Source organism: Nyctereutes procyonoides, unplaced genomic scaffold (genome assembly GCF_905146905.1).
Source record: "Nyctereutes procyonoides isolate TBG_1078 unplaced genomic scaffold, NYPRO_anot_genome, whole genome shotgun sequence".
NCBI lineage: Eukaryota > Metazoa > Chordata > Mammalia > Carnivora > Canidae > Nyctereutes > Nyctereutes procyonoides.
In genome coordinates, this window is record NW_026575146.1 from 68989269 (window position 1) to 69007520 (window position 18252).

At 53.9% G+C, this 18252-nt stretch overlaps 1 protein-coding gene across 2 annotated transcripts; it reads right to left on the bottom strand.

Moving 5' to 3' along the window:
- Nucleotides 1–38: 38 nt before the first annotated feature.
- Nucleotides 39–17803, bottom strand: BRSK1 (BR serine/threonine kinase 1). Of its 2 annotated transcripts, XM_055311431.1 has the most exons (19): nt 17334–17803; nt 15485–15579; nt 15305–15390; nt 13411–13551; nt 10381–10497; nt 10267–10300; nt 10115–10183; nt 6996–7142; nt 6634–6665; nt 6201–6371; nt 5559–5656; nt 5189–5348; nt 4946–5006; nt 4131–4500; nt 3644–3692; nt 3416–3539; nt 2338–2536; nt 1126–1215; nt 39–351 (listed from the first exon to the last, which is right to left on the bottom strand). In XM_055311431.1, the coding sequence occupies exons 1-19, from the start codon at nt 17467–17469 to the stop codon at nt 194–196; spliced, it is 2337 nt and encodes a 778-aa protein (XP_055167406.1). In that variant the 5' UTR covers nt 17470–17803; the 3' UTR covers nt 39–193. The 2 variants fall into 2 exon arrangements, with proteins under 2 accessions (XP_055167406.1, XP_055167407.1); XM_055311432.1 differs by lacking the exon at nt 17334–17803 and having other exon boundaries at nt 40–351; nt 15301–15390; nt 15485–15506.
- Between the last annotated feature and the right edge of the window lie 449 nt (nt 17804–18252).

Genomic DNA, 18252 nt, shown 5'->3' on the forward strand with positions numbered 1-18252 from the left:
CCCGCCCTCAGTTCCCCCCCAGAACCACCCCCCATTGGGCACGGCCCCCTGAGCCCCATCCCTGCAGGGTGAGGCTGGGTTTGTTGTGTCTCTCCCCTCCCTATATACTCCTTGGGCCCTATTTACAGATTCACAGTTAGGGGGCAGGGAAGGGGGGTTGAGGGGGATTCCCTCCTTCCCTGGCCCCCTGGGGTCAGGGCAGAGGGGTCCCATTGGTGGCCAGGAGCTTCTTGTCCTTAGCAGGGCCTCGACGGGGAGAACTGGTCAGCTCTGGGTCTGGGCGGCTGGGTGGGGGCTGCAGGCTTCTGGGTGGGGTACCAGCAGGCCGAGTCTGGGTCCCGTTTTTCTCATCTGCGGAAGAAGAAGCAGTGTGGCCTCAGTAACCTCAAGGCTGCCAACCCCAAAGAATATGTTCCAGCAACAGCATGGTGAGACCAGGGCCCCCATCATGGGACTAGAAGCCTGCAGAGATGGCTGCCAGGAGGACTCACATCTGCAGCCAGACCTGGCAGCCTCAGGATGGCGGGTCATGCATCCTGGGCCCCCCAACCTCTGTGGCTTTGGAAACTGGGCCAAGTCAGTCCCAGAGGCCCACCTTCAGGGGGCATTCTCATAGACTCTGGCTATGACACCATGCGCTAAGAGACAGCTTGTCACAGCAGCTAATCAGATTCGCATCCCTAGATTACAGCCAGAAGGATTGGTCCCCTTTCCTTCTGCTACCCTGGTTGTGGGGGTAGCACAGGAAACGTTCCCTGGCAACAGGGCCCAGGGGAGCCTATAGTGGGTTGTTTTACGGGGGAGGGGGAGTTTGAACAGACCTGGATGGTTGATTACTCTTCTCCAGAACACAGTTTCAGAATTTTTGTTAGCAGAAAATCCCACATCCCCGACACATAGACCAGTCATCCTCTTAGGGATTCCTGGAGGTGCCCTCCCTAGCCACAAGGCCGTCTCAGGTTGGGACAGCCTGGTTCCCTGGATGGAGCTCAGGACCCAGCCTCTCTGAGAACCTGTGATCCTTGCCCACAAACTGAAGCCCTGGGGCACCTGCTCAGCAGGAGGTCTTCCCTCCAGCCCACAGGATAAAAGAAGCAGACATCGCCTCCGGCCCCTGCCTCCCACCTGCCAGGGCCTGCACGGAGGGCTGGTCGTGAGTGCTCAGCAGCTGTGCCTGGATGGTCTCTACAACTCGCTTGAACCGACGGCTGGGACCTGGAGGGGAGATGGACATGGACATGGAACTTGAGGACAGAGATACTGAAGACACTCCCACCCTGTGGAACCCAGCAAAGGACTCTCTTCCTCTTGGTCTCAATTTCTCGCCCTGTGTGGAGCCAGGCATAAACCCAGGCTTTGCAGCTGGGGCTGAGAAAGATCGGCATTGAAATAATGATGGGTGTGGTTTTCTGTTGAAAGAAGCTGTACTACTTGCTAGTTTCTAGTTGAGGCCATGAAGAGCCAGAAACATAAGAAAAATAAATGGAAAGTAAAACAAAAAACAAAAAACAAAAAAAACCCCTTAAAATCGAGAAAGTCCTGCATATCAGTCTTTAAGGGAAAGGGGAAAAAATGCATCATAATTCATCTTAGTGATGTAACATTGTGGCAGGCTGGTATAAAAACTTGGGAGCAAGCTCATCTCCCAACTGTGACATATTAAGACTGCTAACAAGGGTAGTGAACAGAAGCATCCCTTGTTATTCAAACCCTTGTCATCAGGGCTCAGAAACTAAGCTGAATGGGAAGGAAGGCTTTTCTGTGGTTTTCGTCTCTGGTGCCAACTCCTGATTGTCATGGCTGCCTGCGATTTCTGAGGCTGCTACTGAGCTCAGCAGGACGAAGTGCGGTGATTGGCTGGTGATGTCTGCTCTGGGTGCAGGAATGACATTGGATCTCAGTGAGCCATGTCTTTGCCTGTCTGCTGTATGGTCTTAAGGAAGTAGGAAGGGAGCTCTGCACTTCGAGGTCAGCAGGGCTAGGCTGAGCCCAGCTCTGTCGTGGTTTGCAGCCTGACTCTCTCAAGTTAATTTACCTCTATAGGACTCTGTTTTCTCCTCTGTAAGGTGGGTGATCACTAATACCTCAAAGGCTGCTGGGAAGCTTCAATACAACAGTGCATGTAAAGCACTGGGAACATCACAAATGTCCATGAAATGTCAATGAGAAAAAGGGTAGACAGAATGTAGGGGTCTGAGTGAGGAGGGGGCTCACATAGTCAGCAGTAGCTGGGCACCACCTCTTCCTCCCTCTTGCTACCTTGGCCACTATCCTAACTCAGTTGTCTTGAGTGTCCCAAACACTAGGCTGTAGGCAGCCTCGCTGAGGGAAACTTACCGGAGATGAGCGTAAAGGTGACGGAGTAGATACCACCACTGCCACTCCCATCCCGTCGTGGGGAAGGCTCTGGACCCTCTGAGGAGCTGATATCCACCTGGAATCGGACAGGCTTCTGGAAGACGGATGGGCCGCCACTGGCCTTGTATTCGGCCCTGAAGCTGGTCTGTGACAGCACACTGTGACTCAGGCTGGGGATCTGAGACAGGTGGGGGACAGAAGCAGGGGGTGATTCCAGTGACCTGATTCCAGAGAATGGTTAACCAACCCCACAACTACATCTGCCCAAGGAACTAAAAATTCCATCAGCCACTGGGGGAAAAAATAACCGAGGAGATACTGGGAGACCCCACTGCCTGCTGGGACTAGTAGTTTTCTTGTCCAACTCTAAACGTATCTCAGGAATGGCTGAACAACTGAATTCCCATGTAACAGGGACTCTTGCTTCTAGGTATCAGCCCTAGGCTCCAGAATCACATGACACAAACTTCTCTGTCTCCACAGGCATTGCCATATCAGCCTCAAAACCAGTAAGTCTTGGGATGCCTGGGTGGCTTAGCGGTTGAGTGTCTGCCTTTGGCTCAGGGCATGATCCCGGGATCCGAGATGGAATCCCACATCAGAGTCCATGTGTGGAGCCTGCTTCTCCCTCTGCCTTCGTCTCTGCTTCTCTCTCTGTGTCTCTCATGAATAAATAAATAATCTTAAACACACACACACACACACACACACACACACACACACAAACCCCCTGTAAGTCATACTAGCTCCTAGAGCAAAGAACCAGAGGACCCAGTGGGAAAAGTGGTTCCTTCTGCTAATCTCAGACATGGTGGTCATGGAATGGCAACTGATCAATACTCTAGAGACTTGTCCCATGCCATCACCTCCAGGCCCCAGGGCACCTCTCCCACCTCCCTGCCCTGACCGTGACCAAACCCAACTCTGAATGGTAAACTACAGATCCCATGAGCCTCAGGAGGAAGCCAGGCCAGAGCGATGGTGGTGGACCCCAGGGGCTGCTGGGATTTGCAGTCCTGTGCGAGCCAGGACACAGGAAAGACCCAGGTCCCCTCACCGACAGGAAGGCATGGACAATGTCCGCTTTGATGCTGCTGAGAGGTTTGTCCTTTAGCACAAGGAATATTTGTTCTTCTTTGTCCAAGGAGATGAAGTTCCCAAACCAGGAACGTTTTGCCAACCTGAGTAAAATGTAATGGTTGGAGGCAGGTCAGCAGGGGGGTCAAGGGCTCAGGGAATAAACACCTCCCTCCATCCTCTTACTTCCCTTTCCTGTCAGACTCACTCTGGAGAGGACTCTGGCGTCAAACTGGACATCTCCTCGGCAGTGGGGACTGGCGGGGGCGGTGAGGGAGGGGAGAATATGGTCAACACTTGCACATCATCCTGGGGTCCAGCACGCAGGCCAGCGGTACCCTCCAACCAGAGGTTTCAGATCCCAGGGCCCATTCATCTCCCAGTAGCTAAACCCCAAATGGCATGCTGACTGGTGGTCCTTCCAGGGATGCGGGCCCATCTGTTAAGCCACGCCTCCTGAGGGGTAGAATTTGCTAGCTATAAGCCAATGGGAAGATGAGCCAGGCCTGAAGGGGTGTGTCCCTGAGAGGCTCCTCCTCCAGAGCTGGAAGCCACGCCCCTCTCCCCAACGCCTGAATCTCTACTAGCAGCCCCATTTGCTCACAGGAAGTGGGAATCCAGGCCCACAGCTCTCTCCCCATCTTAGGATTCAGGAGTCCATGCCCCCAGCCCCTGCACCCTCAGGGACTCCGTACCCTGCATCTTGCGTCGGTGAAAGCGAGGGGAGCCCAGGAAGCTGTTGCGGATGGAGTTGAGACGACTTCTCCAGGCGGCTCCCCCGACACCACCGCCGGGGCTTGGGGGTGGTGTTGTTCCTGGCGTCCCGGTGGGGCTGGCCCGGGGCGTATGCAGGGGCGAATGCAAGGGGGTGCCCCCAGAGGAGCGCGGGGAGCCTGGGGGGCCAGGCAGGGGTGTGGAGCGGGCACTGGGGGGCGGGGGCTGCTCTCCGGCGCCCCCACCCCTGGGGCCTCGAGAAGGCAGCGTCTGCGTTTTGGAAGTTGGGGAGACCCCGCCCCGAGCCTCATCGCCAGCCCCGGGCTCAGGTGAGAAGGAAAAGACAGGACTCTGCGGAAGAGTGGAAATGGGTGAGATGGAGGACTACAACTCCCAGGAGGCTCTAGGAGCCTCATTCGCACATACTTACGGAGGTGGGTCCTGATGCCTGCTGGAACTTGTAGTCCAATTATTTTCCCCTCCCAACCCACAGTGTTAGGTTGACAGAGACTTTTTCTACCATGCTCACTGCTATAGACCTAGCACAGTGACTGGTACAAAGGAGGCGCTCAGTTAGCTTTTGTTAAGTGAATAAATGAACCCTCGACATACACTAAAAACCCAATCCTACAGGAGGTGGAAATGCCCAACTACTCATGTGGCTTTGGGATTGGGGCCCTATAGGGACAAAGAGGCAATGCCTCAAGACTTCATGGGAATTATAGTTTCTGCTGCACAATCTTTGCTCCAGTGTCTTCACCCCCTTGCTCCTTCTTAATTGGGGAGCTGGCCTTACCCTTGGGCTGCTGAGAGGGCTGGAGGACAGACCGGTGGATGCTCCACTGACACTACGTGATCTGTTTCCAGGAGAGATTTAAAAAACAAACAAACAAACAAACAGGTGTATGGGTTTCACGAGGCTCAGATGTCCTCTCCCTTCCTCGTGCCTTTGAGATGAGGACCTGAGGCCTAGAGAGGGACCACTGAGGTGGAATTGGGGCTAGAACTCTGGATCCACTGGAGAAACAGGGGCTCCCACCTCTGACTGTGCTGGGCCATCTCCAGGGCCCGTCGGGTGGGCACCGGGGAGCCACCACCCCCAGCATCTGTGATGCTCAGAACTTCCATGGACTTCCGCTCTGGCCTCCGCTTCCCATGACGGCTCAGCATGGGGGAATCCACACGTTTCCGAGGAGGATCTGAGGGCAAAGAGAGTTTTAACTCTATCAGAAGATGTCTTGGTCCAGCTGTACATGGCATTCATACACACAGGGAAACAGAGGCCCAGGACGGAGAGTTGTGTCAAGGTCACAGAGCAAGTCAGGGGCTCTAAACCCAGAAGCTAAGGGCTTGCAGCTCCTTCCTCCCCCTGGAATTTGGGGTCTGTACTTCCAGCTCTGTCTCCTCACCAACATCATTCCGGGGAGGCAAGTCCTGGTCCTCACAGCTGGGATACCGCTCCTTCCGATCCAAAAGCAGATAATATATCATCTTTTCCTGGTTCTCCCTGACGGGGAAGGGGAATAAGGGGGTAGGAGAGGATTGGGGTCAGGGGTCGGGTTCCAGATGTCTCACCCCCTCCCTGCAGCTGTGGTTCCCAGAGGGCTTGGTACACCCAGTATCTCTGTCCATGGTTCCATCTTCCTAGGTATCAATATGGTGAGTTTTTTGTGTCGGGGTACATCTGACTCTTCCTTAACAATAGTAGCAGTAGTAGGAATAATAATAATACCTAATAACTCCACACTTAACTATTTGTAAGCGCTCAGTGGGACACTAAGTCTGTCTGAGCACCTATTTTTACATCTCAGCATCTGGTCTGCCTTTTTTCCACTGGCCCTTCAGCCCCCTCGTGGTTCCTCCGGGAACAGCACCATCTGGGAGCTTTAGGCTACGCCCTCCCTGTCTAGCAGCCTGAGTGCCACGCCTCAGGGAGTCTGCGCGTGCGCGGGGCCTGGGCGCGCCGTCTGCTGGCCATCTGGGGCGCTGCCGCTGCTCGCCGGACGAGGGCACCTGGGCAGCAGGTGTATGCTGAGGGCAGGGGGCCTTACTCCTCGCTGCGCAGCTCGCGGTGCAGCCGCTCGCGGTCCCTGAAACAGCCCAGCGAAGCCATGCTCTCCAGGACGTCGGGGTCCAGCTCTCCATTCGATGGCAGGCTCCGCATGGCCACCCGGCGGCCTGGGGCTGGCTCCAGGCAGGGGTCTGGCTCATGTTTCCCACCCCTGGGGAGAAGGAGAAACGTTACAGGGGACCGGGCTTCCGGGATTCGAGCCCTCTCCACCCAAGATGCAGGTATTCTGGGCCCCAACCTGCTCCGCCTGTGTCCTTTTCCCCCAGGACCCAGAAACCCGAGTCCCTAGCCCCTCCTCATTGAGGAACTTTGGCATCCCAGCCTCTGGCTGGTTCTCCTGCTGGGGTCCCTTGAAATTTGGGCCCCGTCCCTTCCTCCCCCAGGGAACCAGGTACCCAGGTCCCCGTACTCACAGGTACCAGGGATGTTTCTGAATTTGCTCCAGCTGTACGGAGGGTGGGTGTAGAGAAGCAGAAGTGAGGTGGTATGAACACAGTAGGCCTCAAGGAAAGTTGATGAGGCGGCATTGGGGGTCCGTGGCAGTGCCCAGGGGCAGGATGACAGGTTAGGTCTTCCCCTAGTGGAGACTGAGCGCCTCAACCTACCACTATTGCAGATAGCACTGGGAGGACAAGGCCCACATGCACGGTGGCATCCCTCCTGCCAAGGGGGTCCTCTCCAGTTTGGAGTGGATAGTTTTGCAGACCCTGGAAATCCATCCTCATCCGCCCCCTAGGGATTCTGTCCTCAGGACCCACCGCTCATTCCAACTCACACTGAGCCTTTTCTCAGGCTCCACTTCAATCATCCCTCGCAGGAGGCTCTGGCAGTCTGGAGGGATGAAGTGGGGCATGTGGAAGACGCCCCGTTTCACCTTCTCCAGCAGCTGGCGGAGATTGTCATCATCAAAGGGCAGAGCCCCCTGAGTGAGAAATAACAGGACCTCTCACATAGAGCTTAGGATGTATCAGGTGAAAACCTAAGCGCTTGGCAAACTGACATGTCAAGTCCTTACCACAAGCACTAGGATGGAGGGGACTATAATTATCCTACTTTACAGATGGGGAAACTGAGGCATGCAGAGATCCAGCAATTTGCCCAAGGCCTCTGAGCTGGGAGTGACAGAGCAGGGACTTGGCAATGGACAAGTTAGGCCCCAGTGCTTAAGAGGCTGGGGTTGTGGCTTGGAGGCTGCATCTTTTTTTTTTTTTAATTTTTATTTATTTATGATAGTCACACAGAGAGAGAGAGAGAGGCAGAGACACAGGTAGAGGGAGAAGCAGGCTCCATGCACCGGGAGCCCGATGTGGGATTCGATCCTGGGTCTCCAGGATCGCGCTCTGGGCCAAAGGCAGGCGCTAAACCGCTGCACCACCCAGGGATCCCGGAGGCTTCATCTTAAAAAGTTTTCTCCCCAGACCACTTTCAGAAGGGGTAATCCTCATGCATTCATTCAACAAAAGGTGAGCATCCATTTGGGGTCAGGGATCTCATGATGGACAAAACAAGCTCTTGCCCTCCTAGAGCTCACACCCTAGAGACCCTGGTGAGTAAATGAACTTTAGGAGCTATGTCATGAGGGCACACTTGCTGTCTCTCAGGTTCTGATCTGGCTGAGAGGGATGGAGCAGGGGACACACCAGGTCCCTGTGCCCAAAGAGCTTTGTCTAGAATAATGCCTGGCACACACGAATTGATAAATGATGGTTGAGGGGGGCCTGGGTGGCTCAGTCAGTTAAGCATCTGCCTTTGGCTCAGGTCAGGATCCTGGGGTCCTGGGATCAAGTCTTGTGTCAGGCTTCCTGCTCAGTGGGGAGTCTGCTTCTCCTTCTGCCTCTGCTCCCTGCTCATGCTTGGTCTCTCTCTCAATAAATAAAAAAATTTTTTAAAAATAGGCAATGGATGTTGAAGGAGTAGTGGGGAGGACAAACAACAAATGGATACGTGGAATGAGACAGCTGGGAGTGCATGTGATGAGGAAGTACAGGGCCAAGCAAGCAGGCAGTGTGAGAGGGGAGCCGGGTTTTGCAATGAAGTTGGGGAGGGGGAGAAGATGCTGGACATAGACTTGCAGGGGTGACAGTGTGAGTCCGCACTGGGATCCTGGGATTGAGTCCTGCATCAGGCTCCTCGCAGGGAGCCTGCTTCTCCCTCTGCCTGTCTCTGCCTCTCTGTGTTTCTCATGAATAAATAAAATCTTTTTTAAAAAAGCGCAAAAGGGATGCCTGGGTGGCTCAGTGGTTTAGTGCCTGCCTTTGGCCCAGGGCATGATCCTGGGGTCCCAGGATCGAGTCCCACATCAGGCTCCCTGCGTGGAGCCTGCTCCTCCCTCTGCCTATGTCTCTGCCTCTCTCTCTCTGTGTCTCTCATGAATAAATAAAATCTTTAAATAAAATAAAATAAAAATAAAAATAAAAAAGCGCAAAAAAGCAAAAAAAAAAAAAATCGCGGCACTCAGTAGACCGCAAAAAACACACCTGTGCACAAGATTAACTGAAATAAGGGGGAAAAAAAGCCAAGGGTCGCCCTGTGCCACCTCGGCAGGAACACATGCGACAGGGACTCAAATTTTTCCCCACCCTGTGCACGTCTGAGGATGACCTTGAAAACACCAAGAGCAGTGATGATTTTGAGGATGTAAACTGCAGTGAGCATGCAACTTGCAAATATGGAGGATCATAATCCAGAAATTATAAGGATCAGCTGTAATAATAATAGTAATGAAGTATGACAACTAATAATTGAGCGCTGCTCAGAGGGCTTACTGTGGAACAGTCTATGGAAATGCTGGTGACTCCAGGTACCGTAGGTACCCCCATTGGGTAGGTGAGGCAACAGGCCTAGAGAGGGAGACTGACTTGCTTGCTCAAGGTGGTGGAGCAGGGGTTGGAACTCAATTGGGTGGGCTCCAGAGTCGCCAGCTGCAGGAGGGCTGAAGCCTGTAGCGTTTGCACCCGCCTCTCAGGCATGCCCCCACCTTCCTGGAGAGGGGGAGCTGGGAGCCCCGGGCATGCCTGTTCAGCCTCAGTCCCCTCTGTTACACAGGCTAGTGGTGATGAGAGCGAACACAGATCCCAGCCCTGCCACTGGTAAGCATGTGCCCATGGGCCAGTCACTTCTCGTTAGGGCTTTTGAGACAAGTACACGAGGAACAGTGCCTGGCACAGAGTAAGCTGCCAATTTATTTGTCCCATGTAAGTTCATGAGGGCTGACTGTGCCAACCCAGGTCACCATGTTGAGCCAATGGAACAAAACACACAAAGACAAAAGCCCTGACTTCTGGGAGCTGATGATTTAGAAAGAAAAGGAGACACCGTACAAGGAACTGCATAGCTCAACACACAATGGCCAATTCTGAGAGTTGCCAGGAAGGACAGAGCCTCCCCCAGAGGGCCTGACCTCATGAGGGGTTGGGGTGGACAAGGGAGGCTTCCTTAAGAAATGAATATTGAACTGAGGGTGAAGAACAGTCTAGGTGTGAACCAGATTGGCAATGGGACTAGTAGGGATGGAAGAGCATTCTAGGCCGAGAAGAGTAGGTGCAAAGGCCCTGGGGGAAGGGCCAGGCTGACAAGCCTGGTCTGGTTATACTAGTTATTACCATATTGCAACAAACACCTGAGAATAGCCATTGTCCCAAGCCCCTCCAGGGCTGCTGGTGGCCGCATCCCTTTCTGGAACACCCTGGACTGGCTCACAGCTCTGGGCACAGAGATGGGGTATGGAGGGTTGCTCCAGGATCTTGGTCTGATGGTTAATACCTCCCACCTTCCTGTTATCAGTTAAATATTTGGAAGACAACCCCCAAGGGGAGGATGGAACTTCATGTTCTATGCTCCCACCAGGCAGGATTGTTCTAGAAAATGGAGCAGGAGAGGTGAAGGGCACCTTACCACAAGCAGGGCAAAGAGGATGACTCCGCAGCTCCACATATCTGCCCGGCGGCCGTCATACTTCTCCCCCTGGAAAGGAGAAGGCCCTGCCATGACTGAGTCTGTCCACCACACTCCTGCCATGCCTCCCTCCTCTCCACCTGCTCACTCACCTTAATCACCTCTGGACATGCATAGTGGGGGGACCTGAGGGAGAGAGGTGGTGTGAGCTTCTGGCCGGCTTCTCACTCCCTCCCCGGGACGACGGAGGCCAGGCCCCCACTCACCCACAGCTGGTCTCCAGGAGGCTGTCCCCCACCTGCAGGGATGCCATGCCAAAGTCTGCAATGCGGATGTTGTTTTTCTCATCCAAAAGCAGGTTCTCAGGCTTCAGGTCTCTGTGGCTGAGGCAGGCAGGTGGGGCTCAGGCCTCTGGTCTTCTCCCAGAGGCCGAGGCCCTGCTTACTATATCTCAGAGGTGGGCCCTTCTGGAAACTATTATGGACAATTTCAAACATGCTCCCAAATACAAGAATATAAGGAAGCCCCATGTGCCCATCCCCCAGCCTCATCTGTTACCAACTCAGGGCAAATCTGTTACCAACTCAGGCCTTATCTACACCCATACATACTCTCTTTCCTCCACTGGATTATTTAATAGGAGACCCCAGATAGTATATGATTTTATCCGCAAATATCTGAATAGGTACTAAGTGAGATATTCTAAGTTAAGAGGGCTAATGTTGAGCTACTTCCATACTGAATAATAATAATAAGGTCACCCCAAGCCAGTCACTGGTTCCTTCCTGGAGACACCTGCCCTTTCCCCTGGAGCAAAATTCCTCAAGTTTTAAGGGTTGATATTTTGGTGGGGGAGCGCTGAGGATTCTACAGTTTCTGTTGGAAGTGGTCAGTAACTGGGTCATACCTGTTGTTAAACATGTTGACTCTTGCCCCCTAGAGGTCAGTGTTTTTAATGTCAGGATTTTGACAGGGTCTTGTCCATAGGGAGGTGTTGACAATTTAAATGGGATGCTTTTCCATTACCAATCTTTACTCCCTGCCGAACTCTGAGCCCCTCTGCCCCGACACCCACCCCAATCTCCATCCCAGAGACTGAAGGAATGCAAACAAATAAGGCTGAAAAGACAAGCTCAAGGCCATTCACTGAGAAAAAGATGATATTTTCCTATGGACATTCACATGCCAAAAAAACAAACTTCAACCCTTACCTCACATCACAGACAAATATTAATTTGAAATGTATCATGGGCCTAAATGCAAGAGCTAAAACTATATAACTTCCAGAAGCAAATGTAAGAGGAAGCCTTAGGGACCTTGAGCTGGGCAAGGATCTATAGACTGGGCAGAAAAAGCATAAACTGTACAAAAAATATTGACCAACTCGAGTTTATCAGAATTTAAAACTTGCTTTTCAAAAAACATTCCTACAAAAACACAAAAATGGCGTGCCTGGCTAGTTCGTTTGGAACAGTGTGTGACTTTTTTTCTCTTTTTTTTGGGGGGGGGTTATTTATTTATTTGAGACAGAGCACAGCAGGCGGGTGGGACAGAGGGACAAGGAGATTCCCCGCTGAGCATGGGGTGATCCCAGGACCATAAGATCATGACCTGAGCTGCAGTCAGATGCTTAACTGACTGAGCCACCCAGGTGCCCCAAGCGCACAACTCTTGATCTTGGGGTCCTAAGTTCAAGCCCCACATTGGATGTAGAGATTAAAGAACTTTTAAAAGTTGTTTAAAAAATTTTAAATTAAAAAAGTTTAAAACTGAAAAGCATGTCACAGACTGGGAGAAAAAACTTGAAAAATACAGTTAATAAAATATTTGTTCTTAGAATAAAGAACCCTTAGGAGTAACTCCTAGACCTATCTCTTCTCAGAATAAAGAATTCTTACAACTCAATAATAAAAAGACAACTCAATAAAAAATGGGGAAAGGATCTGAACAGACATTTTTTTCAAGGAAGATAAATGAATGGCCAATAAGCACATGGAAAGATGTTCTACATCATTAGTCATCAGGGAAATACAAATCAAAACCACAATGAGGTACCACTTCATACCCGCTAGGATGGCTATCAAAAAGTCAAATGGGGGCACCTGGGTGGCTCAGTGGTTGAGCATCTGCCTTTGGCTCAGGTCCTGATACTGTGGTCCTAGGATCGAGTTTTGCATCAGACTCCCTGCGGGGAGGCTGCTCCTCCCTCTGCCTATGTCTCTGCCTCTCTCTCTGTGTCTTTCATGAATAAATAAATAATATTTTTAAATTTTTATTTATTTATTTATTTTAAAAAAGATTTTATTTATTTATTCATGAGAGACACACACACACACACACACACACACACAGAGAGAGACAGAGAGGCAGAGACACAGGCAGAGGGAGAAGCAGGCTCCATGCAGGGAGCCCGATGTGGGACTTGATCCCAGGACTCCAGGATCATGCTCTGAGCCAAAGGCAGACACTTTAACTGCTGAGCCACCCCGGTGTCCCAAAATCTTTTTTTTTTTAAAGTCACATGACATGATAACAAGTGTTGGCAAGGACATACAGAGATTGGAACCCTCATGCACTGCTGGCGGGGATGGTGAAGGGTACAGTCGCTTTGGAGAATGATCTGGCACTTCCTCAAAAGGCTAAGCAGAGTTCCTACGTGACCTGACTACTCCACCCCCAGAAATGTACCTGAAAATTGAAAACACAGGTATGCACTAAGATCTGTACTTGAATGTTCCCATATTCATGTTATTTACAACAGCCCAAAACAGAAACAACTGAAGTGTCCATCAGCTGGGGAATGGATAAACAAGATATGGCATATCTGCACAATGGAATACTGTTCAGCCATGAAAAGGAAGGAAGTACTGACACATGCTACCACATGGATGAACGCTGAAAACATTTTGCTGAGTGAAAGAAGCCAGACACAGACCACATATACTATGGTTTCATTTATAGGAAATGTCCAGAATTGGCAAACTCATGGAGACAAAAAGCAGATTGGTGGTCGTCGGAGGCTGGGGGGAGGGTGTGTGTGTGACTGCTTAATGAGTACAAGGTGATGATTTTGGGGGTGAGGAAAATCTTCTAAAATTACATAGCAGGAATGCACAACACTGGGTCCACCAAAACTCACTGAATTTTATACTTTAAAAGGGTGAATTTTATGATACATGAGTTATATCTCAATTTTTAAAAAGGAATAAAGATTTATTTTGGGGCTGCACCACACTGGCTTCCAGTCAGCCTTGTGGGCAGCGCTCATCCCAGCCTCCCCTCCGCTGCCCCCTCACCAGATGGAGTAGCTGTGGCAGAAGTCCAGTGCCGATACGATCTGGCGGAAGAACTTCCGGGCCTCCTTGGGTGTCAGTCTCCCCTTCTTTACCAGGTAGTCAAACAGCTCACCTCCAGAGACATGTTCCAGAACCAGGTACCTGGGGGACGTGGAGGGGCCAGAGGGCTGGAAGGGGCATGTGGAGGACCAAAGAGCCTGGTCTCCCTCTTTCAAAAGCCCTTGGACCGCAGCACAAGACCTCCATCCCACTGTAAGCAAAGAATCCCGTCTCATGAGACCCGGGACGGGGTGGGGGTGGGGGTGGGGGGAGACTCCAGTTCCCATGAGTCCCTGGGAGGAGGAGACTCCAGTTCCCATGAGTCTCTGGGAGGAGGGGGAGAAGAAGACACCAATTCCCATGAGTCCCTCAGCAAAAGAGACTCCAATTCCCATCAAGCCTCTGGGAAACGAAAACTCAAATCCCCCCAGCTCTAGGCAGCCAACTCCCATGGCAATTTTAGGAGGATCAGTACTTTGACTCCTAGTTATTTCAGGAGATAACGACAACTCCGTTAGCACCTGGAGGATAGAAACACCTCAATTCTCACAGGACGCTGGGACATAAAGACACCCCCATCCTCCACTCCCAATAGCTTCTGGAAAGCCAAGCCTCTCATTTCTGTAAGCCTCTGGGAGGTAGAAACTCGAATTCTCATTAATTCCTGGTAAATAACGACTGCAGTGTGCACCAATCTAAGTCAACGACCATAAGGTAAAAGACTACAACTCCCATTAGCTCTTAAGAGGTTTAAAAATTCCCAACTCTCAGAAGTTTCTGGGACATGGGCTCTTAATTTTTTCCATCAGCACCTGGATCCCTAAGACTCCAAATCCCATCAGACTCCGGGAGGCTAAACTCTGATTCCCACCAGCCCCTGGGAACAAGAGTTCAATTTATATGAGCTCCGGGAAGGCTGATAGTCCTCTGTGAAACCCAAACTCCCATGGGGCCCCCTCTATCTACCTAGGTGGAGTGGGAGTGATAGCTCCAGCAGTTGGTGACAAAGCCCTTCCCTGCTGCCATACCTGGGGCAGCCTGAGGACTACAATTCCCATGAGCCCCTGGGGCCGGGCCGCTTCCTGCCTAGGGAAACCCTGCCGAGCATCTGATGGGTATTGGATGGAGTCAGTTCATCCTGGGGACTCTGTGGTGGGGGCAGGAATCTGGCCCCTCACCCGCTGCCTAGCCCAGCTGTCCCTTGGGTCACCAGAGTCAGACAAAGGCCTATTGTCTGTACCGTAGGCAGCTGGACTCCACTCCCATCTTCCTGGAGGGCAATCAACTTTGAGACATAGACTCGGAACTCCTAAGCAGGCCATTTTTGGGGTGTCCATCACAGCACCCATGGTTATGAGGGAGCAGGAGAGGGGTGGTTTAGGAAGGAGGATTCACTGAGCCTCAGGCTTTGCTAAACTCCCATTGCCTCAGTGAAGAGGAGTGAGGTGGGGATCTGCCCTTAGCAAGCTGGATCTGGTTGAGGGCATCAGGATTATCTAGCAGAGAATGTTCCCTGTAGTCCAGTATGGTGGGTGCCTGAGGCTGGGAAGAAGGGCCAGGATGGATCTCTGTCCCCCATTCAGGATGGCTGATGCTTCTGTCCTGTTGCTAGGGCACATTTGGCCCTTCGCATCAGTCTAGGCCAGTCGGTGTGGGAGCAAGGATTATGTGTGTGTGTATGTATGTGTGGGAGGGCCTCTGTGCAGTAGCAAAGGGACAGACTGGCCCTTCCGTGACTCTAGTCAGGAGACCTTAAGTCTCTCCAGGCCCCTCCAAGACTTGTTTCCAGAAAGGTCCCACCCTAGGAACTTGGGGTGGGGGGTGATTGGGGGGCTGGGTGTCTATAAATACCTACAAATATTTCTTGTTCTCGTAGACATCGTGCAGCTTGAGGACATGTGGGTGTTCAATGAGCTTCAGGATGGCGATCTCCCGCTCCACCTGGGGGGAGCACGGGACATGGGAATGGAGGTCAGCATGGCCCCCATCCCTCCCCTCAGCCCCAAAGGGATCTCCTCCTCCAGTGCACACACACCTTCATCAGCACTGACTCCGACAGCTTCTCCCGGTTCACGATCTTGATGGCGACCTTCTGGCCCGTGATGCAGTGCACCCCGAGTTTAACCAGCCCTGGGGAAGCAGGGCTGAAACTGGGGGTGGTGGTCCCAGAGCCCTCACCCAGCCTCTGGCTCCTGAGTCTCCATTATGACCCCCTTTCCTCCTCCTTTCCCTGCTGGCCTGAATCACCCTGACCTGGGCTCCCAGGGCTCTGACAGCTACCATTCCCACAAAACACATTCTCTTCTTGCTGTTGCCTGTAGACATAGACATTCTGTTTTGTCCGCCCCCCCCCCCGCCTCCTTTAGATAATCTCTACACCCACGTGGGTCTCAAACTCATAACCCCGAGACCAAGAACCAAGAGTTGCAGGCTCCACTGACTGCGACAGACAGATGCCCCTGTTCTGTCCCTTCTGTTTGTCTGTCCCTCTCTGCCTGCCATCACCTCCATAGCCACCCCTGATTCTCACCCTGATTCTCTGTCCTCATGTACCCCTTCAAATCCATCTCTCCACAGAATCTTTCCTCACTGTGTCTCCATAATTTTGTTTCCCTGCCTGCCTGATTCACCCTCTCTCTCTCTCCCTCTCTCTCTCTCTCTCAACCCATCACTTCCTTAAATTCTCTGCTCTTTAATCTTCTGGAGACTCCATGTCTCCCAAGGAATATACTTTCACATTTGTCCCCTTCCCAGACCATCCTCCTCCACCTCCTCCTAAACCCTGACCTTTTAATCCCCTCCTTTAATCTGCTTTTAGTAGCAGCTGTAGCTGGGAGCATGCAAACCCCAAGAGTATGCCTACTTCCCAAGGGTAAGGCCCAAAGCCACAGATCCTGGAGTCCAGGCCCCCAGCCCTCCTCCCTCAGTCCCCCTCACCCAGGAGCCTGGGCCCCCAGTCCCTCAGCCCCTCCTCCCTCAGACCCAGGAGTCCAGGCCCCCAGCCCCCTCCTCCCTCAGACCAAGAAGCCCAGGCCCCCAGTCCCTCTGCTTCTCCTCCTTCAGACCCAGGAGTCCAGGCCCATGGCCCCTTCCTCTTCCATAACTCAGGAATTCAGGTCAGTGACACCTTCACACCCTTACCACTAGGATCCTGAGGTCTGAGCCTTTCCCTTCCCTGTTGCCCTGGAACCTCAGCTTCACAAGAGATTGAGGGCCCACCCCTGGGCCTCCTGCCTCGGACACGGGTGTGCATCTCCTGCTTCACACCCACCCACCCTCCACCTGGCAAGAAAGAGGCCCCAACTGGAGCCAGCCTTTAGTAACAGCAAAGGATGACCCCTGATTCCACAAGCACTCCTGGGAGATTTGACTTTCCCTGTCCATTTCTGTTCCCCACACTGAGCCAGCATGCTGGAGAGGGGAGAATGCTGCAGACCCCATCACCTGAGCCTCACTGCTGGTCACCCAGACAGCCTGCCAGGAGAGCCTGAGGCCCTCCTCAGCCAGAGAGCAGTGCAGAGGGAAGCGGCTGTCCCGGGGTGCACCCCCATCCCGCGGCGTACTGCAGCAAGCACCTCAGCTCCCGGTGCAGGCTGATGATCCCTTGCTGCAGGCCGGCCTCCCTTCCCCACCGCGGCCCTGGAGCCCTTCCAACTTCTGCCCCCCATGAGGTGGGAGCCTTTGGGCCTCAGCACCTCCCTCCAGGAGTCCAAGCCCCCAGCCCCCTCCAACCTCGGGACCCAGCGCACTGGACCGCAAGTCCCCTCTCTGTGAGGGACCCCTGGGTCTGGGCATTCGGCCCCTGCCCTTTGAATACCCATGAGTCCCGCCCTCTGCCCCCAGCTCTCCAGCCCCCGCCCCAGGTGTCCCCTCCCCGGGCTCACCTGTCTGTCCTTTTCCCAGCGTCTTCTCCAGGCGATAGGGGCCCACATATTGGGCATGCTGGGGTGGGTGTGGGTGTGGGTGCGGGAGGTGGTAGGCGGGGGAACCCCCGCCCCCCTCCTTGGCCCCGGACGACATGGTGCCCTTGGTCCCGGCCCGACCGGCCCCCCGGCCGCCCCCCCTGCGGCAGGTCGCCCCGTCCCTCCGGTGGGGGCCGGCGACAGCTCCGTCCCGGCCCCCCCGGCTGCTCCCCACCTCTCCGGGGGTCCCCAGGGGGCTGGGCTGGGCGCCCCCCCCGTCGGCGGGCCGCGGAGCTGGGGGAGGGGGGGCTGGCCCGGGGGAGGGGGGGTCAGGCCCCGGGAGTCAGCATGGCCCGGGGGGGCTGCGCGGCCCCCCCTCCCCAGCCCGTCCCTGGCCGGCCCCCCCCTTCCTGCGCCTCCCCCCGCCGGGGGGGTCTGAGCTGCGGGCCGGCGGATGCTGCAGGCCGAGGTCCCCCCCACCCCCCCACGCGCCCTCTCTCCTCCGCCTCCTCCTCCTCTCCTCCTCCCCCCGCCACCTCGTCCTTTCTCTCCGGCACGCTGACATCACCATCCGGGGACTCCGGGCCCTTCCCCAAAGTTAACCCTTTCGGAGGGGGGAGGGGGAGCCGGGGCAGGGGGCGGGCCTGGGCGCCGGAGGGATGGAGAAGAGGTGGGAGGGTGCAGGGAGGATGGAGGGATGCAGGAGGAGAGAGGATGGAGGAGAGGCAAGGGACCGAGATGCGGAGCCAAGAGACCAGGGCAGGGATGGAGCCGCACAAAGGGAGAGGGAGTCTGAAATAGAGACGGGGACACTCGGGCGACAGCGCTGGCGCAGGCAAGGGACCGTGCAGCGGTGGGCCGAGACGGAAGAGCAGGCAGGGACGAAGAGCAGGAGAGACAG

Bases quoted from the DNA above. Each gene is read 5' to 3' on its own strand.
- BRSK1 (XM_055311431.1), bottom strand. From the start codon at position 17,469: ATGTCGTCCGGGGCCAAGGAGGGGGGCGGGGGTTCCCCCGCCTACCAC. The intron at 13,552-15,304 runs GTAGGTATTTAT...CACGTCCCCCAG, and splicing joins TACGAGAACAAGAAATATTT to GTACCTGGTTCTGGAACATG. The intron at 3,540-3,643 runs GTGAGTCTGACA...CATTTTACTCAG, and splicing joins ACGCCAGAGTCCTCTCCAGA to GTTGGCAAAACGTTCCTGGT.